Genomic DNA, 26533 nt, shown 5'->3' with positions numbered 1-26533 from the left:
AGCTGCATGCAAATCACGCTGATTGAAGAAAAATCAGAAAATGGAGGCGCGTACATTGTAACGTAGCGCGCCTGCGTGGACATTTCTACTACGGACGCACCAGCTGCGTCAAGCTAGCTAAATTGGATCCCTTCTATACCGGAAGTATAGAACCTAGCCTTCCAAATAATTGTATTGGTGTGTCCTAAAAAGTGTTCATATTTTAATATGTTTTACTATATTTATAAAAGAAGAGGTGTAACGTGTATTTAATGTCTCTCTTTGTGCTTATCAGTGAGCTATGAGGAGTGCTGGAAGCAGTTTGGTAACGCTTTCCAAACGCCTTCTCGCGTTGGTTGCTTTAATTTGAATCTGGTAACAGGAAGTAACATTTGTGATACGAGTAAGATCTTCGTGAATTGATGCTTCGGCGGGTAATGTAACGACTGATGGTCTGCAACAGCATTGTTAATGGTGAAACGAGAAGAAGTGTCCTATAAGAGCTCTTTTTTTGCCGCGGAGGACACAAGTGTGAGTCGCTGAGCTTTTCACTTTGACACACGGTAAGTGTATTTTATCACTTTTGCGCTAAATCACAGAGTTTTTCTTCAGTACGGAGTGTGTTATTTGAGTTATCGGAGGATGGTGTCTTCTGAATCACATCTCCAAAGAGCCACTTCAACAAAGTCCAGTGTTGACTAAAAGTGTTCCACTTTGAGCTTTTTACCACATAAGTTGCACTAGTAGTACTTGTAGTAACGCTGCTGGTGTGTGTGTATGTGTGTGTGAGAATGTTACTGCTGGCACGTTGACACACCTCACTGTCTGTCTGCAGACTGTTTAATAGTTTAGCGGTGTAACATTAGCTCACTGCTTTGTTACTCCACCAAAAATAACTTTAAAACTAACAGTAATGTTTGAGACGCCATGAGGCAACTTTATTATGTCTCCGCATGCTGACGGTGTGGTGTCGAAGACGACAAGCCCACTGACGTGTCCTCTTTGTCCGGATAGCTGCTCAAAACCACACTGAGTATAAACGTTAAGCTAGCTAAAAGTGCTCAAATTGAACTGCATTGTGTTTTTACAGAGAGTATGTGAAATATGGAGTGGATAAAGCCGAGCTGGGCTTTGTCGCCTGGTTTGGTGGTGGGTGTGTTTACTGCGTCAGTGACCAGCCCCCCCATCAGGAACATTTAAACTGCACCTCACACACACGTCTCAAACTTCACTTTCTAACACGTAAAGGAGCTTGCGAGTGTTGACAGTGATGCAAGTGTCGATGAGCAGCTTATTTATGTGTGTTTAGCATTCCCAACCAGTCACAGTAAGGATTTATAGTCGTGTTGCTGAACGGCTAATCAGCGTGTATATGAGCGCACATGTAGGAGAGAGGCGACTCAATACACTCAATTCAGTTCAATATAACAGCGTCAAATGACATCATCTCTGACAGCATTCAGTCATAGCAAGAGGTGAATGTCAATTCAGTGTCAATCAGACGACGTTAAAACCGTCTGCTGTTTAGCAGCTTTAAACGTCGGGCTTGAACTTGACTAGTGTGCAACAATCAGAGCAGCACGCCGCCTCCAGCATCCATCCTGCTGCCCAGCCTCTGTCAGGACAGGATTACACAATCACTGGCAGCACATGGCGTCTCCAACACGATCACATCCCAGAACCATGCGAACGCATTTCAGCAGTCGGTGGCACATTATTAACACACACATCTCTACATTGTAGTCAGATTGAACATTTTTTGCTCTTTTTTTTACTATTTAATCTGACGTCGCTGACACTAGTAAATTACATGAAGTGAGTGTGATGCGCGTAAAAAAAGACGATCTGATTTGTGTGATTCGAGTTGTTTTTGTCCACCAGCATCACCTCGGCTCAACATCCCGGACACATGTCTAGCCTCCCGTTGCATCAGCACCATGATTGCGTAAGAGGCCGCCGGCCCGCACTGTTCCTTCCTGCTGATGCTCAGCCCTGTGCCCGATAACCTGGCTCATTCACCACACACATGCACGCACACACCCCTCCTCCCCTTCTTCTCCCCTATGTCCGCAGGAGAAGAGGGAGGGGGTCGGCTTAAATGGCACATGACGTAAATGTGCATATTACTCACTTAGATCCTGCTATTATGTTTCCATTTGGCTCTTTGTGGAGCTATAAACAATGGTTATAAATAGTATGTAACATTTGTAATAGTATGTTATATGCTTATCTGTTGTGCCAGTCTTCTGGTGACATTAATTCACTAGATTTAAAAGTTTGATTTATCATCTTTTGTTATATTATGAACTTGGCCCATTTTTCCATGGCAAGCATCCCATCTATAATGCCATTCTTTTTCTTCCCAGTAAACAAGTGTCATTAACTGTCGCATGTGTTTGTGTTTCTCTTTCACTTGCAGATGTTTGGCTTCCACAAGCCGAAGATGTACCGGAGCATAGACGGCTGCTGCATCTGCAGAGCCAAGTCGTCCAGCTCCCGCTTCACAGACAGCAAACGCTATGAGACCGACTTCAAGAGCTGCTTCGGGTGAGTCTGCAGCACTTTCCACAGGTCCAGATGTGTGACTAAAAGACTGAAGCATGACTGAGGTTTCTGCTGTGGTGCTGTTCTTGTAGAGACCGCCTGACTCATTGATTTACCTGCTTTTATTCTTTTTATTCTATTATTAAGCACACCTAAGTCACTCTCTGACACATCCAGCTGTGTTTAGACTGTGCTCAAGCCCAGTTTTGAGTCATGGAATGTGTCACAGTTCTGGTGATTACTTACTTTCTGCTGACTTGCATGATGCCAAGGCCTGTTGCCATGGTTATTTGTGATGTGAGTTAGCACGAGGAGCAGGTTTCTGTGGAAAATTGATATTATGTTATTTCCAATTGTAGTGGACACCAAAGATACAAGTAAAGGTGTATTAAATGTGCACAGTAGAGTGTCTTTTGATCTAATAATGCACGTATAGAATGGATAAATATGATGGTGTGTATCTGTTTAATGCTCAGCTGGTGTGACTCTTCTGTCCCTGCAGGCTGGCTGAGGCGCGTTGCGGCGACATCTGTAATGCCTGCGTCCTGCTGGTCAAGAGATGGAAAAAACTTCCAGCTGGGTCCAAGAAGAACTGGAATCATGTAAGAAAACATTCAGCAGCATCACACTCATAGAACTTTTTTATCTCAGACACTTTGTGAATGTGAAACATCTGACTTTACACCGCTTACCTGTGTGGTCCCATTACTCAGCTTTTGTTTTGTAAATTTTTATAACCTTGTTTCCCGTTTGGTTTCAGGTGGTCGATGCAAAAGCGGGGTCGAGCATGAAGTCGACACTGAGGACGAAAAAGATGCACAAGAAGCTGAGGCCGAGCCAGATGACTCGAGTGCAGAGTGAGCTTAAGAGAAACAGTAAGCAGACAGTACTGATTCATACTGTACTATTAACATTGTTAATACACTATACAGTTAATTATGTTATATCTGAGGCTTGTTTCAATACTCCCACTCTCACTGTGGGTGGTAGTAGTGTATTTTAAGAGAGTGACTTGTCATTGTGTGACTGTATGTGCTTAGTTCAGATCACTGATCAGATCAGGTACACATCATCATATCATGTCAGTGAACAACTTCCACAATCATATGAACTCTACTCATACACTAAATACAACTTACTACAACTAAATAAGTGACAGGACAGTTACACAGAGAAATAGATAAAGAAATTCACATTTAGCTTGTTCTGACTTAGTGTAGAATATTAATGTGTGAGGTTATATAGAGAAAGAAATTGTACCAGCAGATGGCAGCGTGCACTATTTCATAGCACAGGTTCACAATTATTAATGACATCACACTTGTGCCATGTGCTGTTCATAACTTACCACTACCTCCAACACTTTCTGCGCACACACACACACACACACACACACACACACACTGCATGTTGTGTGAGAGACTGAACACGTCAGCCTTAATTTGATTCGTCATACAGGACTGTTACACACACCTCACTCACTCTGAACTGATGACATATAAATCATCAAGTGGTTATTATTTATTTTAATTTTATTGACCAAGAATGAGTGTGTGGACAATCTGATTTATTTGGTTTTAAATTGAGCAAAGCTGAATTATTTCATGTTGACATTTTGCAGAACAATAATCAAACACACTTTATTCTAGCAAACAGCATGTTTAGCTCACGTTGTTATTGGATCTCTCTATAAAGTGAATTTGCAGGCAGCCAGTCTGAACTGTGACTCTTCAGGTCAGTAGGAAGTGTTGTACTCATCACTGTCCTCTGTGTCCCACCCAGACTCTGACGCCCACAGCACCACCTCCAGCACCTCACCTGCTCAGTCGCCCAGCTACAGCAACCCATCAGATGAGGGCTCGGACACGGAGCTTTCAGCCACCAGTGCCCTTCCTCCAGCCTTCTCCTTCCTGGACCTCACCTACTGGAAAAGGTAACCATCTCTTTCACGGATTCAAACTGCCCTCTTCACTCTGACCGATCCAGTTCATGGACGCACACATAAACTCCACTCAGGCATTAGACATCAGTCCTCTGAAAAACATAAAAATGTTAATTGGATTTGTTGTCAAAATCTGCAGCAGCTCATCACACAGTCAGCTCCTGCTCTGTGAGTGAGGAGAGCTCAGCAGGTGCAGTTCAGAGGTCAGATTTCTTCTATTCCTATAGTGAACCATCCTCAGAAAAGAAATGATAATGTAGTGATCTTGATTTCAACATATTTACTTCAGCTGCACTTCCAGTCCACCTGAGAAACAATAAGATGCATAAAATATACCAAGGCCACACACAGGCACATGTATTTTGTCTCATTGAGATTTCTGTAGGATACAAGTTAATTCAACATGTTAGCACTATTTTCATACCTGCTTTTCACAGGAGAAGAGTTTTCTTCACAGAACTGAGTCACTAAAATGACTCAATCCTTGTGCACCTGCAGAGCCTTTGTCAATCTGCTCATTGGTGTTTCAAAAAGTAATATAACATAAATGATCAGCTCTTTTAAACTCAATCAAATTCCAGTTTTTTTGTTTCTTTTAACCCACGACGCACTTGTCTTTTAGTGTTCATCATCAGTGTGTGTTATCTTTCATCTACGTCAGGGGTGTCCAAACTATTCCACAAAGGGCCATGTGGCTGCAGGTTTTTGTTCCAACCGATCAAGAGCATATGATTCAACCAATCAACTGTCTGAAGGCTGAGATCAATTGATTAAATGATTCAAGCCTGGTGTGTTCCTGATCGGTTGGAATGAAAACCTGCAGCCACATGGCCCTTTGTGGAATAGTTTGGACATGCCTGATCTATGTGGAACAGCTTTATGCACATGCTCATAATATATCTGCTATAAATTCTACATTTATGAAGTTTATACACTTTCAGTTTTGTTGACATTGACTGGAACATGATAATTCTACTCTGTTTATCATTGAGGTCATAGTGGGTGATGGAGGTGTATTAGGATGCCTTATATTGACCTTCTCATGTATGTTAATGGAGTGGACAAAATATTAGGAACACCAGTCAATATAATGCACCTTAATACACCTCCCATCACCCACTATGACCTCAATCATAAACTTCATAAATGTAGAATTGAAAGATTGATTGCAAAGGTGAAGCTAATGAAGAGGCCAGTGAGCTCTTCATTATCTTCCAGAAGTGCTTGTTGCATGGTAGCTGTACTCACTTTCATAGAAACCTGTTTGACGTTGCAGGCAGAAGGTGTGCTGCGGAATCATTTATAAGGGACGTTACGGTGAAGTCATCATTGATCCTCACCTGTACAAGCCCTGCTGTCAGAGGAAACCAGACCTGCTCCAGCAACAAGAAGGAGAGGAGATGGATGAAGAGGAGGAAGAGGAAGAGGAGGAGCAGGCAGCAGTGAGCATGTCACCATCCCCTGCACCCAAACAAGAAGAGGAGGAGAAGGAGAAGGAGAAGGAGACGGAGACGGAGACGGAGAAAGAGGAGGGAGGAGGAGCAACACGGTGATGGGAGCACAGGGTTGGTAAAGTCTTCCTCGATGGATGGATGGATGGATGGATGCACAGGATGAGACACTGACACACAACACTCAACAGACCAAACCTCACTGTAGTTTCTCCATCTTTAAGCTGCTGCAACCCTTCCTTCCAGACTCTGTTTATATCTCTGACACCACCTGGACCAGTTCTCTTTTCAGTGTCTTTGCCTGCTATGAGATTCTGTCTTTTTGCAAATACTTAATTTTTCTCTGGGTCTGAAATGCTGGATATATGAATGCTGCACGGACACCTCTGGATACACCCTTTACTCACAGGACGGAGCCATAGACATGAGAGCAGCCTTCCAACTCTTTGCCTTTCCTCTTGTTCTCAAATGCTGCTCTGTTTCTAATTCTACTTTTCTGATAGGATCTCAGCTCGTCTACCAGCTTTTGTTTGTTTGTTTGTTTGTTTGTTTTGTTAATGAATTTCTGGGTTTATGTAAAGTAGAGTGTCTACAGTGTCTCTAATATAGAGGCAAGTAAAGGCATAATGCCACCAACTTCTTAAAATGAAGCCTACACAAGTATGGCTTTTTCAAGATAAGAGTAAAAACCAATATGGTCACACTCATTTATACCAGTATGTAGTATGACAGCAAGGAGAGCATGTTGGTGAAGAACGTTCCGGATGCTTTGTGCTAGTTAGCAAGCTACTGCGTTCGATGACTTCATAGGTAACAGTTCACCAAGGTAGCTTGTATAACTTAGCTTTTTTTTTTTTTTTTTTTGACACTAGTGCTAGCACGTTACCTCAATTGCTAAATGGACAGTAGGGGCTGAAACTTTCAGAAAAGCGAGTTAGAAAGACTATTAATTCACAAAAATCATTCGCTAACACCACTTAGCAATATAACTGGCTTTTTTTTTCTCACAAAGACGCTCTAACAAATTTTAGTGTCACTTTTTTTTTGACACTAGCACCAGCATGTTAGCTCAGTCGCTAAACGGACAGTAGAGGTTGAATTAGAAAGAATATTAACTCACAAAATTCATTCCAATTACTTCAAGAGTTACCCACGTTGCTTGACGCAACTGAACTCAGTTAAGTCATGGTGTTACAAGTTAATGTTGCCATTAGCATTTTACAATGTTGGCAAACAGCTTTATCCACAATTTTTTCCTTGTTGTCAAATATCTTTCACATTTCCTCTCAGATGATGATTGATTTTGCCTTAGTAGAGACAACAGTGACAGCCTAGTTTACTGAGGTTCAACTGAAATGAATGAACTTCAGTCCAATATTTAGCTTTGTCTTTTTTTTCTATTATTTTGTTATCATGTGATACCCGCAGTGAAAGAAAGCTGATCCAGTAGAGTGATAGCTGTGTTGTCTCTTTACCAAAAGCAGTCACAGCGTTTCCTTGTCGTCCATAGTGCTCATGTCCTCGTGAAGTCTGTAAATAATGAACTCCGACAAAAACGTAGCTTTTTGGATCATTGTTATTACAAAGAAAGAGATTCATGCACAAGCACATGTTCAGGGAGGCTTCCAGCTCTCAGCACCAGTTCAGAAGCAGCTGTTATTTTTCAAACTGTAAAGTGAACCATTATAAGCTAAATCAACCCTCAGGAAGACCACGGCAACAACACTGATGTCGTTGCTGCTCTTCAATGGCTTTTTTTTTGGTCGTGTGGGAACGGGTTCGGTAGCTATTTATATTTGAACGGTAACATAAAATACCCCTTTTTTTTCCCGCACACCAAAAGATAAAAGTCTGTGAGGATTCTCCTATGAGTAGATGAGTTTTAGTTTGAGGCCTTCTGGGAATGTTTGATTCAGGTTCTGTGGCCATTTGCAAAGCTCACCTTACTCAAAGATAGGAAGATTTTGCATGAGCTTTTCACACCTTTTTATTGGGGGGTGACCAGAGGGAAGGTGGGGGTAGGGGGTTAAATTTGCCTTGTTGGTGTGTTGATGTACAGCTTGAATATATATTTTTGTATATAAATAAAAACAAGCATATGTCTAATTACAGATTGTGAACCATGTCTTGAAGCTTTCACCAGTAATCACAGAATCTGGTAGTTTCAGGTTAATCTGTACCTTTACAGGTGTGTCCAATCAGATTTCAGGGATACTGGACACACCTGTTGCTTTTTTTTTTTGGACTTTGGAAAGATTTTCTGCTTTAAGATGCTTTTGTTAATGCTGTTTTACTTTTACAGCACCAGGTTGTAGTTTCAGTTCTACCATTCAGTCGTTCAGTAGCTGAGCAGCAGTACAGATAATGGACTATGTATTTAATTTAGTCTATTCAACCAAATGACCTGTAATCCAGCAGCAGCTTTACTCAAAGTACTGAACCTCAGTTTTTCAGACATGTTAAAGGAAGAAAAGCTTACACATTCCTCCTCTTCAGTCAAACTATATGTGGAGCTTATATGTCAAAAATGTCTTTTTATTTATTAACTTATCCTTTAAAATATTTTATTTTCAATACTCTGCTGTATTCTTTGGTCTTTGTGGACATGAATGAATTTCAGGATGTCTGCACAATGCTGCCATACAGACTGAACACAGTGGGAATGATTGTATTAAAAACTCTACTTTTCTTCTCTAAATATTGTATTTATGGGATGTAGTTTAGAGAGATTCTTATACTCCTCATATTTTGGGTAGAGATGCAACATGATTTTGGTTTTCTTTTGTCATTTAGTTACAGTGGTATTAGCATGCGATGTTAGGTCTGCACTTAATCTAGAGAACAATATTTGCAGCAGGAGATGCACTACTGTTCATTTCTAAAAGCAAAGTTTGTATTTTTATACACGCTTGTAATTTGTACTTGTTCAATAAATGTCTTTTGTCATGTTTAAGTGTTGTGACATGATTGAGTCTGTATTCTTGATAGGTCAAATGCTAAACAGGAAAGAGACTTAGGTTATCTAAATGTTCTTAATACTGATAACTTAAACCCAGGCCAGCTGACAGTCTTACCTGGGCCCGGGACAAGATCATCTTAAATGGGCCCACCATCTCTCCCTTTCCCTTGCTCTTCCTCTCCTCAGTGTTGGGGAAGCTACTTTGTAAACGTAGCTTGTAAAACTATATGTAGTTCAGCCTGGCAGTAGTTTAAACAAACTACATTTGTAGCCCTGGAGAGCTAAAAGTAGCTTTAGCAACTACTTATACTCAACGTTAAATAAATCAACATGTGGTGTATATGAAACACAATATTCACATGCCAACAGAAATATGCCTCTCAACTCAGTTTCAATTTTTTTTAAAGAAAAAAAGCTGACATGTTGGTCAACATACTGTAGGTTCACCATAAATGTTGGGTAATATAAAGAGAAAATGAAAATCCTACCTCAATACCCACACAACACAAAATGTAATAAAAAACACAAAGAGGTAGACATATTCTAGATCGGTGTGTCTTAAACAACAATGTTGGTATGTCATGACTTGATTCATGCCTTTTTTCATAGAGAGTTGTGGAACACAATAATGGTAAAATAAATGTATATTATAGCCTATAGGTCTTCTTTTTAATAAAAAATATTTCATGTGGCGCGCAGGTGGTCGACTGATTAGAGCACATGCCATATACGCTGCTAAATAAAGGCGTCTATACCAACAAAATCTTAAAATAATAATATTTCATGTTATTGACCAAAATTGTAGTTTGTAAATTGAGTAGTTTAACTACAAAAAATTACTCAAAAATAGTTGAAATACTTGACGCAGGACAAAATATGAATGTAGTTTAACTACCAGCTAGTCACAGCTAATTGTAGTTAAGCTATGTAGTTCAACTACATGTAGTGGGTCATTTTAGTTGGCCATAATGCAGGATCGCTGAAATTAAATGTCTGATCAGTCTCTGTCTGATCCATCCAGCTCAGACTCTCTGACGGGGCAGCGGGCCCCTCCCGCATCACTCTCTGTCACTCCTGACTACAGCTGGATCTCTCTCCTCTCTGACGGAGCTACCAAACATCAACTGTTTCTGTCAAAGATAACGTGTGTCAGGCTTTTATACCAGCTAATGGACGTTACTAGTTCCAACTTCACCGTCACCACCTTTTTGTAAATATTTGTTTAGAAAATCTCTTAGGCCTCTATTTTCTTCTTCTCTTCTCTCTACTTTTCTGAGCACCGGACTTGTGCTGACCGGACATTTTGAGCATACTGAACTTTTTTGATCAGTGGCCAAACCATTTTTGTTTTGGGAGTGAGGGGGTTGTTGACCACTGTTTCAAGGGCATTAGGAAGAAAAACAAATAAAAAGCTTATATATAACTCAAATATTACACATTTTTCCCACAAATAGGCCTATTTTGAAAAATTATTCCACAATTTAATGTGGGCCCAGTTCTGCCCTCTCCCCCCCCTCCTAACCTGGGTCCGGTACAACAGAGCCGTTTGTCCCCCCTATCGGCGGGCGTGACTTAAAATAAAATTGTCTTCACACCAGGAGAGTCATGTCTGCATGTAGCTGTTGAAATGAACTCTGATTAACTTAACAGAAAATTGCTTTAAATGTGTCAATTCAACAACTTTAATTAAAAAGTGGAACAGATGTATTATCTACAAACAAACAGGAGGCAGTGGAACAGTAAATAGTGTGTTGATCGTTTTAAGGCAACAGTTCTTCCAATCAGCCATGAGTGAAGAAGGCTGATGTTTATGGTGTGGATCATCAGTACGTCTCTGTTCTCCAAGTGCAACACACAATACCTCTCCTTTAACACCTCTGTATATCACAACTTCTCTGTGTTATTATGAACACTATGATTTGCTTCTGAATGAGGATTACAAAATGTCTAAAGTGATTACATTACATTACTATATGTTAAAGCAGTAATGGGATACATCAGAAGTATATCAGAAATTTAAAATATCTGAATATAAAATGAAATCAAGAAATACCCACATTCACCAGACTCTGTAACGTAAATGAAATGATATTGTCCATCATCACTGTTCATTTGTCCAAAGGATCACAGCACAAGTCTAATCAGTGTGACTGACAGGAGAGATGATCAGAGGGGCTGAGTTTCTACCACCATTATTATTACGGGGGCAAAAGAACGAATGGAGTTTATCAGTAAACTTACAGCCAGTAAAAGAGTATATATGAGTTGCAGCATCTACATCATAAAAGGAGACCAGACCCTCCTCATAATCCACAAACACCCCCACCTTCTGAGGCCTTGACTTCAGAGAGAGAAGGACAGGACTGTAAGAAAGAGCTGCGTACTCATTTCCATTTCTCAACCAGATAGTCCAGATGCCATTGTCTGGATCACACATGATTTGTCCTTTCCTGTTCATCGACTCTCTGGCTACTCCTAAAGTCCACTCAGTCTTCCCTTTAACCTGAACTTCATAGTAAAATCTGCCAGAAGAGAAACTTTGCTTTCCTAAAACACAGTTACTATAGTTAAATCTTTTTGGATTATATGGAAGATTCTTCTTCACATCACCACATGTGACTTGTTTTCCATCATCAAATAGGATGAGAGCTGCATGTGCTGTTTCAGGATCAAGAGTCACATCCACTGCAAACTGTTGAACCCTCTTCAACTCAACATCAGCACACAGCTTCTTCATCTCTTCACTGAGTGTCTCCTCCAGCTGAGCCACAGCTCTCCTCACAGTCCCCACATATGATGAGTGAACTCTGACCCCTGTCCAGTCTTTGGTGGGTGGAGCAAGGTTCAGAGATGAAAAGCTTTGGAGGAACTGGAGGTGGTCTTCAGTGTGTGAGAGTTTCTTCACTTCAGCACTTCTCTTCATCAACTCAGATATTTCGTCCTCCAGTTCTTTGATGAAGCCTTCAGCCTGCTTCTCTGTTCTTTTCTGCTTCTCTTCAATCATCTCAATGAGCTGAGCCAGACTTCTCTCAACAGACTTTATCAGAGCAGTGAAGACGTGTACACTGTCTGCTGTCTCTCTGTCTGCTTCTTCATTGCTGAGTTTCACTGACTCCTTAATCTGCTGAATCTTCAGTCGTCTCTTCTGAATTATCTGCTGAATTCCAGCCTCTAGCTTTCCCAGATCAGCCTTCTTCCCTTCATATTCTCCTTTCAGAGGACCATAGACATGTGACTTGTGATCTGATTCAGTGCAGAACTGACAAACACACATCTGATCAGTCTTGCAGAACAGTGCCAGAGGTCGATCGTGCTTCTTACACATTCTGTCTTCCAGGTTCTTCACAGGATCAATCAGCTTGTGTCTTGTCATCACTGTCATTTTCTGGTGAAGCTCCAGGTGAGTTTCACAGTAGGAGGTCAGACACACCAGGCAGGACTTCACAGCCTTCAGTTTGGTTTCAGTGCAGACATCACACAGAACATCACCTGTGTTGGTCCATTCTTGCTCTGAGCAGCTGCTGCTTTTCTTTACAGCTGACTGTCTGAACTGATCAGCCATCTCAGATATGAATGTATTGATGTACAGCTCAGGTCTTGTATTAAAAACCTTTTTACACAGGGGACAATCATTTTGGACATTAGTATCCCAGTGTTGTGTGATGCAGTTCTTGCAGAAGTTGTGTCCACATGGTATGGTGACTGGATGAGTGAACACATCCAGACAGATGGAGCACAGAAACTGATCTTCAGATAACAGACTGCTGGCAGAAGACATGTCTAAAAAATAAAACAAACCAGATGTTGAAAAGATTAACCTTTAAAATACAACATTTGTTAATGATGATTTGTAAATATATAAGCAAAAGTGGAATAACTGAAGCAATAGTAGGTGAACTACCTCTTCAGCCAATCCAGAAGTGTAAAAGACTGTGTATAAAGAGTTCAATAATGAAATTAGCCAACTGTTACTTCTGGTTATCTACTCTTTTTAAATTTACTTGTCTACAATAACTATTGTAATCCTACTAATAACCTTAATAACTGGTGATCAGATGACACATGATTTATATCTGAGTATAAACAGTGTCTTAAATCAGATCTGTACATTAAAAAGCTTAACAATGGTGTTATTTATTGCAGTTCTGCTGAATTACATTAGATTGCACAAATCAGGTGTTTATATAAAATGAAACCACGGCAAACACATAAACTGTACAGATGACAAGTTACTGAAAATCAGCAGCTCATTTTAATAAACTAAACTATGAACATTTATTCAGTGTGATTGATTCAAATATTTAACATTATCAGTCCCTTTTCTTCATCTTTTCAGTGTAAAAATGTTATGAACAGCAGTGGGTGTGGCAACATTTTTGGACAATCTGTTCTACTAGACAGTTCAAATGAAACTGTACTTCACTGAAACACTTCCTGCAGCCAATAAAATCAAAGAAACTGCTCTTGTTCTTCTTAAACACAGTAAATATGATGTACTGCACTCACCTGTGTGTATATAAGACTGGTGCAGGTGTGTTAAGAGATCTGCAGAAGCCAGCTGTCTGTCTTTTCTTTTCTCTCCACGATCTGTGAGATTCTTTAACTGTGACGCTGTTACACTCACACACTCCCCCTGTTCTTCCAGTGTTGCTCCGCCTCTATTTTTTAGAAGCTGCCCAGTACAACCACAGTCTGATCTGATGTCACAGTTGGGGTTGAGGGTCTTGCTCAAGCGCATCTCCATGCTGGTAATGATGGAGTAAGATTGTATGGTTATGAGTTAATAAACTTCCTAATAAGAATGATATAAATAACTGCATACTGTAAATATAATATATCATACCCTTTATCAATGATTTTAAGAGAGACAGAGATAAAGACCGAGCAATACTTTCCGATAAACAAGCTCTTTACTCAAATACCAGTGGTAAATGGACTGTACTTATATAATGCTTTTCTAGTCCTTTTGACCACTCAAGGCACTTTTACACTATATTTCACATTCACCCATTCATACAGTGATGACAACCTGCTCATCAGGAAGGAAACTAACCATTCATACACATTCATACACTGTTGGCAAAGCCACTGGGAGCAATTCGGAGATAAGTATCTTGCCCAAGGACCAGAGGTGGACAGAGTACACAACTTCACTACTTGAGTAAAATTACAGGTACTCCTTGTCAAATAGTACTCCAATACAAGTAAAAGTAGCTTAGTCAAAATATTACTTAAGTAAAACTACTAAAGTATTTGCTTAAAAAATTACTTAAGTAAAAGTATTTAAAAAATATCTCAGGAAATACAGGAAAGTAGCTTTATTGACATTATACAATGCACTGATATGATTCTGCTATAGACATGTTTATAGCTCAAAAATAAACACATAAAGTCAAGAAGCCTCAGAACACAGACTCAGCTGCATTCATAAACAAATGAAATGTCTTCATATTGTACAGTAGTTACATTTCAACACACCTAACCCCTACCTTGGACTCTTTGATATGAATTGTACAGAAAACATGAACAGAAAGTCAACTTAATCATTCAACTGCACTGCAACAGTTGCCATATGTTTAAACTGTTTAAAAATGGCAAGTATGATACTAGAAGTGTTATGATTGGATGCTATTATATGTTTGTCCACTAGGTGGAAATAGCGGTTAGTAGTTGATGAACAATACCTAAATCAGTAATATGGTAGAGTAAGAGAATACTGCAAGAAGTCACATGTAAATAACGAAGCTAACTGTGGAATCACTTGGCCTCTTTAAAACACGAACATAACAACAAGCACATACAATTACGTTTAAAATGTTCAAATGTTCAATTTAACAAACATTAAGCTAGCTAACGTTAGTAGCTACTTTACCACGACGTACTTTTTCAGGTTGGAAGACGAGTTTTTGTAGGCTGTGATATAATTTGTTTGCGGTAAGCACAACAAGCATTTAAACTGAAACTAATCAGTTTTTGTGACAAAAATCTCAAACATGGGTTTGAGATAAGGCCAAGGGGGCTCGGTGGGAGTTTCTCCAGTTTCTTCCTCCATTTCTTTGTATGGCATGACGTAGTACAGGTATAAACAAATAATAAAAGTCTGAGGATTCTCCTATGAGTAGATGAGTTTTAGTTTGAGGCCTGTTAATGCTGTTTTACTTTTACAGCACCAGGTTGTATTTTCAGTTCTACCATTCAGTAGTTCAGTAGCTGAGCAGCAGTACAGATAATGGACTATGTATTTAATTTAGTCTTTTCAACCAAATGACCTGTAATCCAGCAGCAGCTTTACTCACAGTACTGAACCTCAGTTTTTCAGACATGTTAAAGGAAGAAAAGCTTACACATTCCTCCTCTTTAGTCAAACTATATGTGGAGCTTATATAATTTATCCTTTAAAATATTCTCACAGCTGTGCAAAAAAAAAATTGTAAAGTGATTACATTACATTAATATATGTTAAAGCAGTAATAGGATACATCAGAAGTATATCAGAAATTTAAAATATCTGAATATAAAATGAAATCAAGAAATACCCACATTCACCAGACTCTGTAACGTAAATGAAATGATATTGTCCATCATCACTGTTCATTTGTCCAAAGGATCACAGCACAAGTCTAATCAGTGTGACTGACAGGAGAGATGATCAGAGGGGCTGAGTTTCTACCACCATTATTATTACGGGGGCAAAAGAATGGATGGAGTTTATCAGTAAACTCACAGTCAGTAAAAGAGTATATATGAGTTGCAGCATCTACATCATAAAAGGAGACCACACCCTCTTCATAATCCACAAACACCCCCACCTTCTGAGGCCTCAACTTCAGAGAGAGAAGGACGGGACTGTAAGAAAGAGCTGCGTACTCATTTCCATTTCTCAACCAGATAGTCCAGATGCCATTGTCTGGATCACACATGATTTCTCCCTTCCTTTTCATCGACTCTCTGGCTACTCCTAAAGTCCACTCAGTCTTCCCTTTAACCTGAACTTCATAGTAAAATCTGCCAGAAGAGAAACTTTGCTTTCCTAAAACACAGTTACTATAGTTAAATCTTTTTGGATTATGTGAAAGATTCTTCTTCACATCACCACATGTGACTTGTTTTCCATCATCAGACAGGATGAGATGGTGATTTGCTGTTTTAGGATCAAGAGTCACATCCACTGCAAACTGTTTGACCCTCTTCAACTCAGCATCAGCACACACCTTCTGCATCTCTTCACTGAGTGTCTCCTCCAGCTGAGCCACAGTTCTCCACACAGTCCCCAAATATGATGAGTGAACTCTAACCTCTGTCCAGTCTTTGGTGGGTGGAGCAGGGCTCAGGGATGAGGAGCTTTGGAGGAACTTGAGGTGGTCTTCAGTGTGTGAGAGCTTCTTCACTTCAGCACTTCTCTTCATCAGCTCAGATATTTCGTCCTCCAGTTCTTTAATGAAGCCTTCAGCCTGTTTCTCTGTTCTTTTCTGCTTCTCTTCAATCATCTCAATGAGCTGAGCCAGACTTCTCTTAACAGACTTTATCAGAGCAGTGAAGACCTGCACACTGTCTGCTGTCTCTCTGTCTGCTTCTTCATTGCTGAGCTTCACTGACTCCTTAATCTGCTGAATCTTCAGTCGTCTCTTCTGGATCATCTGCTGAATTTCAGCCCCCGTTTTCTTTAGCTCAGCCTTCTTCTCTTCATATTCTTCTATCACAGGACCATAGACATGTGACTTGTGATCTGATTCAGTGCAGAACTGACACACACACATCTGATCAGTCTTACAGAACAGCTCCAGAGGTCGATCATGCTTTTTACACATTCTGTCTTCCAGGTTCTTCACAGGATCAATCAGCTTGTGTCTTTTCAGTCCTGAGATTCTCTGATGAGGCTCCAGGTGAGTCTCACAGTAGGAGGTCAGACACACCAGGCAGGACTTCACAGCCTTCAGTTTGGTTTCAGTGCAGACTTCACAGAGAACATCTCCTGTGTTGGCCCATTGTTGCTCTGAGCAGCTGCTGCTTTTCTTTACAGCTGACTGTCTGAACTGATCAGCCATCTCAGATATGAATGTGTTGATGTACAGTTCAGGTCTTGTATTAAAAACCTTTTGACACAGGGGACAATCATTTTGGACATGCGTATTCCAGTGTTGTGTGATGCAGTTCTTGCAGAAGTTGTGTCCACATGGTATGGTGACTGGATGAGTGAACACATCCAGACAGATGGAGCACAGAAACTGATCTTCAGATAACAGACTGCTGGCAGAAGACATGTCTAAAAAATAAAACAAACCAGATGTTGAAAAAATTAACCTTCAAAATACAACATTTGTTAATGATGATTTAATGATGATGGAATAACTGGAGTAATAGGTTAATAGGTGAACTACCTCTTCAGCCAATCCCGAAGTGTGTATGAAGAGTTTAATAGTGTAGCCAATTGTCACTTCTGGTTATCTACTCTTTTTAAACTTACTTGTTTATAATAATTGTAATCCTGCTAATAACTTTAATAACTGGTGATCAGATGACACATGACTTTGTCCTTCACCTTATGTAAACAGTGTTTTAAATCAGATCTGTACATTAAAAAGCTTAACAATGGTGTTATTTATAGCAGTTCTGTTTAATTACATTAGATTGCACAAATCATGTGTTGATATAAAATGACACCAGGACAGACAGGAAATGTTGAACCCAAACACATAAACTGTACTGACAAGTTACCGAAAATCAGCAGCTCATTTTAATGAACTAAATTGTGAACATTTATTCAGTATGCCCAAATATTCAACATTATCAGTCCCTTTTCTTTGTCTTTTCAGTGTAATGGCGCTTTTCCACTACACAGTTCCAGCACTACTGCTACTAGTAGACAGCTCAAGTGAAACTGTACTTCACTGAAACACTTCCAGCAGCCAATAAAAACAAAGAAACTCCTGTTGTTGTTCTTAAACACAGTAAATATGATGTACTGCACTCACCTGTGTGTATATACTGGTGCAGGTCTGTTAAAAGGTCTAAAGAAGCCAGCTGTCTGTCTTTTCTTTTCTCTCCACGATCTGTGAGATTCTTTAATGTTCATTTCCTCATTGTGAGCTGACACACTCTTCCTGTTCTTCTAGTTTTGCTCCGCCTTTTCTTTACCTTTGTTCACTGACAACAGGAAGTCTCCATTCACACTCACACAGTCACACACATTCACCCCAGAAGCTGTCCGGTACAACCACAGTCTGATCTGATGTAGCAGTTGGGGTTGAGGGTCTTGCTCAAGGGCATCTCCATGCTGGTAATGATGGAGTAAGATTGTATGGTTATGAGTTAATAAACTTCCTAATAAGAATGATATAAATAACTGCATACTGTAAATATAATATATCATACCCTTTATCAATGATTTTGAGAGAGACAGAGATAAAGACCGAGCAATACTTTCCGATAAACAAGCTCTTTACTCAAATACCAGTGGTAAATGGACTGTACTTATATAATGCTTTTCTAGTCCTTTTGACCACTCAAGGCACTTTTACACTATATTTCACATTCACCCATTCATACATTGACAACAGGGACTCTCACACAGGGTGCCAACCTGCTCACCAGGAAGGAAACTAACCATTCATACACATTCACACACTGTTGGCACAGCCACCGGGAGCAATTCTGAGATAAGTATCTTGCCCAAGGACACATCTACATGTGGACTGGAGGAGCCGGGAATTGAACCTCCGATTGGAGGATGACTGCTCTACCTCCTGAGCCACAGCTGCTAATACTCAGATACAACACTAAACAGAGTTATAAACACATTTTATTACTAAACAAATTAAACATATTAAACATATTGCTCTGCATTCCCTCTGTGCCATTCAACGACCACCCAATAAAAACTCCAGAAACATCTGGACCATGGTAGAACGTTGTTGTTGACCCCTGTCAGTATGAGAAAGATAGCAGGTAACCTGATGCATGAAGCACATGGTACTGTCCATCAGTCAGCATTGCCTCATGTGATATATTCTGTTTTAAACAAGAGAACAGGCTAGTGTATGTTTCCATTATTCATGGATTTCAAACAGTATGTTGCAAACATGATTCAAATCAGCCTTTTTCACAGCAGATGTTTAGACATGTAAAAGCAGGAAAAAGCACAGGTGTAATTCAGAACATGAACAATGTCACCAGTGTGGCTTCTTGAATGAGGAGTTATCATTAAGGTTTCCAAAATGCCAGTCTCTGTGGACCTGAATGATTACATACCAATTGCACTTACTCCAGTGATCGTTAAGTGTTTTGGGAAACTTATCCTGCACCACATTAAAACCAGTCTCCCTCCCACGTTTGACCCTCATTAGTTTGCTTATAGAGCTAATAAATCCACTGAAGATGCCACTGTAACTCAGACAGCCCTGAACCACCTGGAACAGGGAAATAGCTATGTGAGTATGCTCTTCATTGACTACAGCTCAGCATTTAATATCATCATCCTGAACATCTTAACCAGCAAACTACAAGACGTAGGCCTCTCCATCACCACCTGCACATGGATCAAAGACTTCCTTACAAACCACTCACAGAGAGTTAGAATTGGCCCCTATATCTCCTCCTCCATCAAACTAACCATTGGTGCAACACGAACTTGTGTGCTGACTCCACTTTTATACTCTTTATACACCTATAAGCCCACTTGTCCAACACCAAATTCAAATTTGCTGACAACACAACTGTTGTCGGTCTCATCACTGGAGAGGATGATTTGGTTAGACTTGATAAAAAATATTGCCAGAACATAAGAAGAAACTATACTAAAAATAGAATCAATAAATAAGTCAAAAGAATATACCCTCATACAGATACAAATAAACAAGCACATAAGACAGGGGTGAAGACTTCGGAGAAAAACAATAGGCTGCACACTGCCCTCTCTGGAGGATATTGCCACATCATGCTACATCAACAGACACCCACCCAGGTCACCACCTCTTTGAACTGTTGGCCACTTGCAGGCGCTACAGGTCAGCCAAGACTTGGACCTCCAGATTCCACGATAGTTTTTTCAAGCGTTTTGCTCTTTAAATAAAATAAAGAACCAAGGGCAATGTCGTCCACTCATGCTGCTACTCACCTGCACTTTATTTTATGATGTGCAATATATATTATTTAATCTATTCTATGTATTATTTAATTTAATGTCGTATGTTTTTTGCAATGACCGGTGTTTTTATGTTTGCACCACAGAGTAGAAATTGTAATTTTGTCGTATGCATATACAATGACAATAACGGCAATCTAATCTTATCTAAATATAAACAGTTGTTCCCAACATCTTGGATTAAGAAAAATCAATATCACCAGTTGAATATGTTTTGACCATATCAACTGTTTTATTTGAATAATAAGACTATAATTTATAAGAGAAACTCAGACTGATCTTAGATGGTCCTAACCTCTGTTGAGATCACTGCATTAGATTAGATACACAGGTTTGAGTATGCTGTTTTTAAAAATTGCTTAACCCTATTATTATGATTACTATGATTTGTCACCACAGGTTTAAATCACTTTTTAGAAAAACATGACAACTGATTACATTATATTATTCTTGGTAAATAGGCAGCGGTAATGGGATACATCAGAAGCATATCAGAATTTTAAAATATCAGTGATTATAGCAAGAGATCAAGTAATAACCATATTCACCAGATTCTGTAAAGTAAATGAAATGATACTGTCCATCATCACTGTTCATTTGTCCAATGGATCACAGCACAAGTCTAATCAGTGTGACTGACAGGAGAGATGATCAGAGGGGCTGAGTTTCTACCACCATTATATGGCCCAGACACCTGTCTTTGGGCTTGCTTTGATTTGTTTCTTCCTGCTGATCGATTCACTAGCCACTCCTAAATCCCACTCAGTCTTCCCTGTAACCTGAACTTCATAGTAAAATCTGCCTGAAGAGAAACTTTGCTTTCCTAAAACACAGCTACAATAGGAAAATCTCTTTGAATTATCAGGGAGATTCTTCTCCACATCACCACATGTGACTTGTTTCCCATCATCAGACAGGATGAGATAGGGACTTGCAGTATCAGGATCAAGAGTCACATCCACTGCAAACTGTTGGACCCTCTTCAGCTCAGCATCAGCACACAGCTTCTTCATCTCTTCACTGAGTGTCTCCTCTAGCTGAGCCACAGCTCTCCTCAGAATCTTCCCAAAACTTTCAGTAACTTACTGAAAGTTACTGAAAAACTGTCTGACATAAACTATTCATCATTATCTTCATTTTTAATAAACTAAAGTGTGAACATTTATTCAATATGACTGATTCAAATATTCACTATCATTTGTCATTTTTCTTCTTCTTTCTTCTTCAATGTACAAATGTCTTGAACAGCAGTAGAAACATTTTTGGACAATTTGTGCTACTAATAGACAGTTAAATTGAAACTGTACTTCACTGAAACTGTTAAATCACAGGTCTCCATCCCACCTACACCCTGAGACTGTCACTCATGGATAGACCACTCCCACAACGTTATATAACCCCTCCCTCCAGGCCCTTTCCCCCATGTGAGTTCTTTATGGATTTTTCACCTTTATAATTTTTTGCTTGATATAGCATGTATTGTTTGAACATTAACAGATTGTTTTGTGTTTTATTGTGGCAGATACCTGAGTTTAATTTATGTCAGAATAAAATAGGCAACTCCCAGACTGTGGATGCATTGCTGATGTAAGTTAACATGATACCCTAATTTATTATTATTCTTTGCTTGATACTGTTCGGAGTTGTAACACTTTATTTAAATATGTCTTTGTATAGAAAAAATCATCCACCATCAACCAACTGCCTGTGTTTAATAAACTGCTGAAAAGGCATCAAGGATCCTGCATTTAGATGTGCACCACATACGATGTTCTGTGAGCCAACATCACTAGCAGCTAAATAGCTTTTTCAGAAACACTTCCAGCCTTGCAGGTGTGTTAAAAGGTCTAAAGAAGCTGGCTGTCTTTCTTTTTTCTCTCTCCACTAACTGAGATTCTTTAACTTTCATTTCCTCATTGTGACGCTTAATCACTCCCCCTGTTCTTCCAATATTGCTCCACCTCTCACAATGTCTTTCTCAAATCTTTATTCACTGACAGCAGTAAGTCTTCATTCACACTCACACAGTCACACACATTCACTCCAGAAGCTGCCCTGTACAACCACAGTCTGATCTGATGTAGCAGTTCGGGTTGAGGGTTTTGCTCCAGGGTATCTCAATGGTGGTAATGATGGAGAAGCTTTAGCTTTCATTTCCTCATTGTGAAGCTGAAACACTCCCCCTGTTCATCCAGTGTTGCTCAGCCTTTCACTGCACTGGTATGACAAATCCATTTTACAACATATGTTTGCAAATGTTTAATCAATCATTTACCCACAGTTACACAGTGTGATACCTTCATGACCTTCTTCAATGCCAAAATTGAAAATATCCACTAGACACTGACTGCTACTAAAAACTCTGCATCCTCTCTGCACTCTTGGCCTACATCCTCCTTCAGCTCTCCACTCACCAGCTTCACACTGCCAACTGTCTCTGAAATAACTGGTCTCATTCATAAATCCAAGTCATCTTTCTGATAAACAAGTTCTTTACTCAAATAAAACTCCCAGTCAGTCTTTATTTCTTACTGTGATGGAAATGTACTTAGAATGTGTTACTGAAATGCCGAATCAATGTCAGGCCAAAATGTCCTGCATGATTTTAAAAGGTATGGAACCTCTGTCATGCTTAGTGGGAGCCAGACAGACAAGCCATAAAGATAAGATGTGGCCTTGCAGGAACTACACTTTTATTAGTGTGTGTTCTTGTTGTTCCCTGTGCAGGAGTGTAAGACAGAAGTTCATGTGTTCATGTGATCTGTAAGCTTTTGTATATGCAACATTGTATATACAGCATTGTGTAAGTGTAGTCTGTGTGTCTCCCTGGACCCTGAATTAAAGTACACTTATGTTCTACATTCTACATTTAGAATAAAACACATTTCAAGATGTAACATCAGTCATTAATATAAACAATTTCCAACCTCATGGATTAAAAAAATCAATGTCACCAGTTGAATATGTTTTGACCAGATCAACTGTTTTATTTGAATGATATGCCCATAATTCATTAGACGAACTGTACAATTGTATTCAATATTCAAGTATCCTGTGACCTTCTTGTCTGAACCTCTGGTGAGACCACTGCATTAAATTAGATACACAGGTTTGAGTATGCTGTTTTGAAAGAATGCTTCATAAACGAAATTTATAACAATCAAACTCTGTTATTATGATTACTATGATTTCTCACTGCAGGTATAAAAAGTATAAGGATGACATTTTGTAATATTCTCACACTATTAGATACACATTTTGTACATGGGATTGCTGTTGGTAAATAAGAAGTTACTATATGTTACAGCAGTAAGGGGATGTATGTGACAAAAAACAAGTAATAACCATATTCACCAGAATCTGTAAAGTAAATTAACTGATATTGTCCATCATCACTGTTCATTTGTCCAAAGTATCACAGCACAAGTCTAATCAGTATCACTGACAGGAGAGATGATCAGAGGGGCTGAGTTTTTACCACCATCATTCAAACGGGGATTAAAGTATGGATAGAGTTTCTCAGTAAACCAACAGCCAGTAAAGGAGTAGATCAGAGTTGCAGCATCTACGTCATAAAACGAGACCAGACCCTCTTCATAATGCACAAACACCCCCACCTTCTGAGGCTTCCAGTTCAGAGAGAGAAGGACAGGAGGGTCAGAAAAGGGTCTGTATTCATTTTCATTTCTCAAGTATATGGCCCAGATGCCAATGTATGGGCTACACGTGATTGGTTTTTTCCTGTTGATCAACTCTCTGGCTACTCCGAAAGTCCACTCAGTCTTCCCTTTAACCTGAACTTCATAGTAAAATCTGCCCGAAGAGAAACTTTGCTTTCCTAAGACACAGGAACTGGCAGAAAATCTTTCTGGATTATCTGGGAGAGTCTTCTTCACATCACCACATGTGACTTGTTTCCCATCATCAGACAGGATGAGATAGGGACTTGCAGTATCAGGATCGAGAGTCACATCCACCGCAAACTGTTGGACCCTCTTCAGCTCAGCATCAGCACACACCTTCTGCATCTCTTCACTGAGTGTCTCCTCTAGCTGAGCCACAGCTCTCCTCACAGTCCCCAAATATGATGATTGGACTCTAACCTCTGTCCAGTCTTTGGTGGGTGGCGCAGGGCTCAGGGATGAGGAGTTTTGGAGGAACTGAAGGAGGTCTTCAGTGTGTGAGAGCTGCTCCACTTCAGCACTTCTTTTCATCAGCTCAGATATTTCCTCTTCCAGTTCTTTAATGAAGGCTTCAGCCTGTTTCTCTGTTCTTTTCTGCTTCTCTTTAATCATCTCAATGAGCTGAGCCAGACTTCTCTCAACAGACTTTATCAGAGCAGTGAAGACCTGCACACTGTCTGTTGTCTCTCTGTCTGCTTCTTCCTTGCTGATCTTAACTGAATCCTTAATCTGCTGAATCTTCTGTCGTCTCTTCTGGATCATCTGCTGAATTTCAGCCTCTGTTTTCTCCAGTTTAGCTTTCTGCACCTCATATTCTCCTTTCAGAGGACCATAGACATGTGACTTGTGATCTGTCTCAGTGCAGAACTGACACACACACATCTGATCAGTCTTGCAGAACAGTGCCAGAGGTCGATCATGCTTCTTACACATTCTGTCTTCCAGGTTCTTCACAGGATCAATCAGCTTGTGTCTTGTCATCACTGTCATTTTCTGGTGAAGCTCCAGGTGAGTTTCACAGTAGGAGGTCAGACACACCAGGCAGGACTTCACAGCCTTCAGTTTGGTTTCAGTGCAGACATCACACAGAACATCACCTGTGTTGGTCCATTGTTGCTCTGAGCAGCTGCTGCTTTTCTTTACAGCTGGCTGTCTGAACTGATTAGCCATCTCAGATATGAATGTATTGATGTGCAGTTCAGGTCCTGTGTTAAAAACCTTTTTACACAGGGGACAATCATTTTGGACATTAGTATCCCAGTGTTGTGTGATGCAGTTCTTGCAGAAGTTGTGTCCACATGGTATGGTGACTGGATGAGTGAACACATCCAGACAGATGGAGCACAGAAACTGATCTTCAGATAACAGACTGCTGGCAGAAGACATGTCTAAAAAATAAAACAAACCAGGCACAGAAAAATTAACCTTTAAAAGAAAACACTTGTTTAAGATGATTGGTAAATAAGAAAAATATATCCGTTTTTTTTTTTTTTTGCAAAAAATGATTGAACTGATCTCTTTAGAAAACAAATTACTGAAACTCAATCTGACAGATTTCACTTACATGAATTATTCATTATCTTCATTTTTAATAAAGTAACATCTGAACATTTATTCACTATGATTGGAAAACAAGACAAATGACACCTGAGTGTAATCACTACTCATTTATTCAAAATTGTGTATCTCTTAATATTTGTCTTTTGTTATTATATGCAGGACATTATCTTTTATCAGATGTCATCTCTATCTGGAGATCTGCTCTCCATTTCCTGTTGTTCACAATGCCTATAGATAAGACTGTTGTCAGCCGAAGTCCATGCTGAAGTCCATGCTGATAAAAACATGCTGACTTCCTCACTTCTGTTTCTTTGACTCTGCAAAAGTTCAAATATTTAACACTATCAGTTCTTTTTCTTTGTCTTTTCATTTATTCACTATGATTGGAAAAGTAGACAAATGAAACCTTAGTATAATTAATGCCTGTTTAATAATATTTCATCTCCAAAGGAAACCTGCTCCCTATTTTCCTGTTGCCTTTATAGATCAGAATGACTCTTCTGTTACTTTGACTTTGCAGAAGTTCAAATAATCAACACTATCAGTTCTTTTTCTTTGTCTTTTCAGTGTAAGAGTGTCTTGAACAGCAGTAGACACATTTTTGGACAATCTGTGCTACTAGTAGACAGTTCAAGTGAAACTGTACTTCATTGAAACACTTCTCGCAACCAATAAAAACAAAGAAACTTCTGTTGTTGTTCTTAAACACAATAAGTATGATGTACTGCACTCACCTGTGTGTATGTAAGACTGGTGCAGGTGTGTTAAAAGTTCCGAAGAAGCTGGCTGTCTTTCTTTTCTTTCTCTCCACTAATTGTGAGATTCTTTAACTATCATTTCCTCATTGTGACACTTAAACACTCCCCCTGCTCTTCAAGTGTTGCTCCGCCTCTCACTGCACTCACATTACTAATCAATTTTTCAACATATCTTTTTTCTCTGCATTTATTTACTGAAAGGAGGAAGGCACAATTCACATTCACACAGTCACACACACTCACTCCAGAAGCTGCCCAGTACAACCACAGTCTGATCTGATGTAGCAGTTGGGGTTGAGGTCCTTGCTCAAGGGCATCTCCATGCAGGTAATGAGGGAGAAGTAAGATTTTTTTTTAGAGTTTTTATCAAGTTTTCACATATATACATATAAACACAAATATATAAACACAAAACAAACACACAAAAAACAACGACAACAAATACAACACAAAGTTGTCTGAAATTCATGCAAATACACAGTTCCATTTTGACATTCATTCAGTAAGACAGTGTCAC

At 39.6% G+C, this 26533-nt stretch overlaps 4 protein-coding genes across 4 annotated transcripts; 1 reads left to right on the top strand and 3 right to left on the bottom strand.

Annotated features, from left to right (window-relative positions):
• Positions 1-422: 422 nt before the first annotated feature.
• Positions 423-6794, top strand: LOC128353505 (SIN3-HDAC complex-associated factor-like). The gene is made up of 7 exons (XM_053314203.1): positions 423-542; positions 2399-2526; positions 3026-3125; positions 3284-3398; positions 4306-4456; positions 5742-5907; positions 6789-6794. The coding sequence occupies exons 2-7, from the start codon at positions 2399-2401 to the stop codon at positions 6792-6794; spliced, it is 666 nt and encodes a 221-aa protein (XP_053170178.1). The 5' UTR covers positions 423-542.
• Positions 6795-10821: 4027 nt separating this feature from the next.
• On the bottom strand, positions 10822-13474 carry LOC128353433 (E3 ubiquitin-protein ligase TRIM39-like). Its single transcript, XM_053314134.1, has 2 exons — positions 13382-13474; positions 10822-12655 (listed from the first exon to the last, which is right to left on the bottom strand). Exon 2 carries the CDS (start codon positions 12651-12653, stop codon positions 11013-11015), a length of 1641 nt encoding a protein of 546 aa, XP_053170109.1. The 5' UTR covers positions 12654-12655; positions 13382-13474; the 3' UTR covers positions 10822-11012.
• Positions 13475-15299: 1825 nt separating this feature from the next.
• On the bottom strand, positions 15300-17136 carry LOC128353434 (E3 ubiquitin-protein ligase TRIM47-like). Its single transcript, XM_053314135.1, has 2 exons — positions 16171-17136; positions 15300-15699 (listed from the first exon to the last, which is right to left on the bottom strand). The coding sequence occupies exons 1-2, from the start codon at positions 17134-17136 to the stop codon at positions 15496-15498; spliced, it is 1170 nt and encodes a 389-aa protein (XP_053170110.1). The 3' UTR covers positions 15300-15495.
• A 5887-nt stretch (positions 17137-23023) lies between these two features.
• Positions 23024-26079, bottom strand: LOC128353432 (E3 ubiquitin-protein ligase TRIM21-like). The gene is made up of 2 exons (XM_053314133.1): positions 25993-26079; positions 23024-25086 (listed from the first exon to the last, which is right to left on the bottom strand). Exon 2 carries the CDS (start codon positions 25082-25084, stop codon positions 23444-23446), a length of 1641 nt encoding a protein of 546 aa, XP_053170108.1. The 5' UTR covers positions 25085-25086; positions 25993-26079; the 3' UTR covers positions 23024-23443.
• Positions 26080-26533: the final 454 nt, after the last annotated feature.

The sequence above is a fragment of the Scomber japonicus genome, chromosome 23 (assembly GCF_027409825.1).
Source record: "Scomber japonicus isolate fScoJap1 chromosome 23, fScoJap1.pri, whole genome shotgun sequence".
NCBI lineage: Eukaryota > Metazoa > Chordata > Actinopteri > Scombriformes > Scombridae > Scomber > Scomber japonicus.
The sequence above is the reverse complement of the archived record's forward strand: the minus strand, read 5'-3'. Positions and strand labels throughout refer to the sequence as shown.

Coding starts and splice junctions, on each gene's coding strand:
- LOC128353505 (XM_053314203.1), top strand. CDS start 2,399: ATGTTTGGCTTCCACAAGCCGAAGATGTACCGGAGCATAGACGGCTGC. Junction 3,126..3,283: donor CCAAGAAGAACTGGAATCAT/GTAAGAAAACAT, acceptor GTTTGGTTTCAG/GTGGTCGATGCAAAAGCGGG. Junction 4,457..5,741: donor GACCTCACCTACTGGAAAAG/GTAACCATCTCT, acceptor TTGACGTTGCAG/GCAGAAGGTGTGCTGCGGAA.
- LOC128353433 (XM_053314134.1), bottom strand. CDS start 12,653: ATGTCTTCTGCCAGCAGTCTGTTATCTGAAGATCAGTTTCTGTGCTCC.
- LOC128353434 (XM_053314135.1), bottom strand. CDS start 17,136: ATGTCTTCTGCCAGCAGTCTGTTATCTGAAGATCAGTTTCTGTGCTCC. Junction 15,700..16,170: donor CCACCAAAGACTGGACAGAG/GTTAGAGTTCAC, acceptor CTCTCTCTGAAG/TTGAGGCCTCAGAAGGTGGG.
- LOC128353432 (XM_053314133.1), bottom strand. CDS start 25,084: ATGTCTTCTGCCAGCAGTCTGTTATCTGAAGATCAGTTTCTGTGCTCC.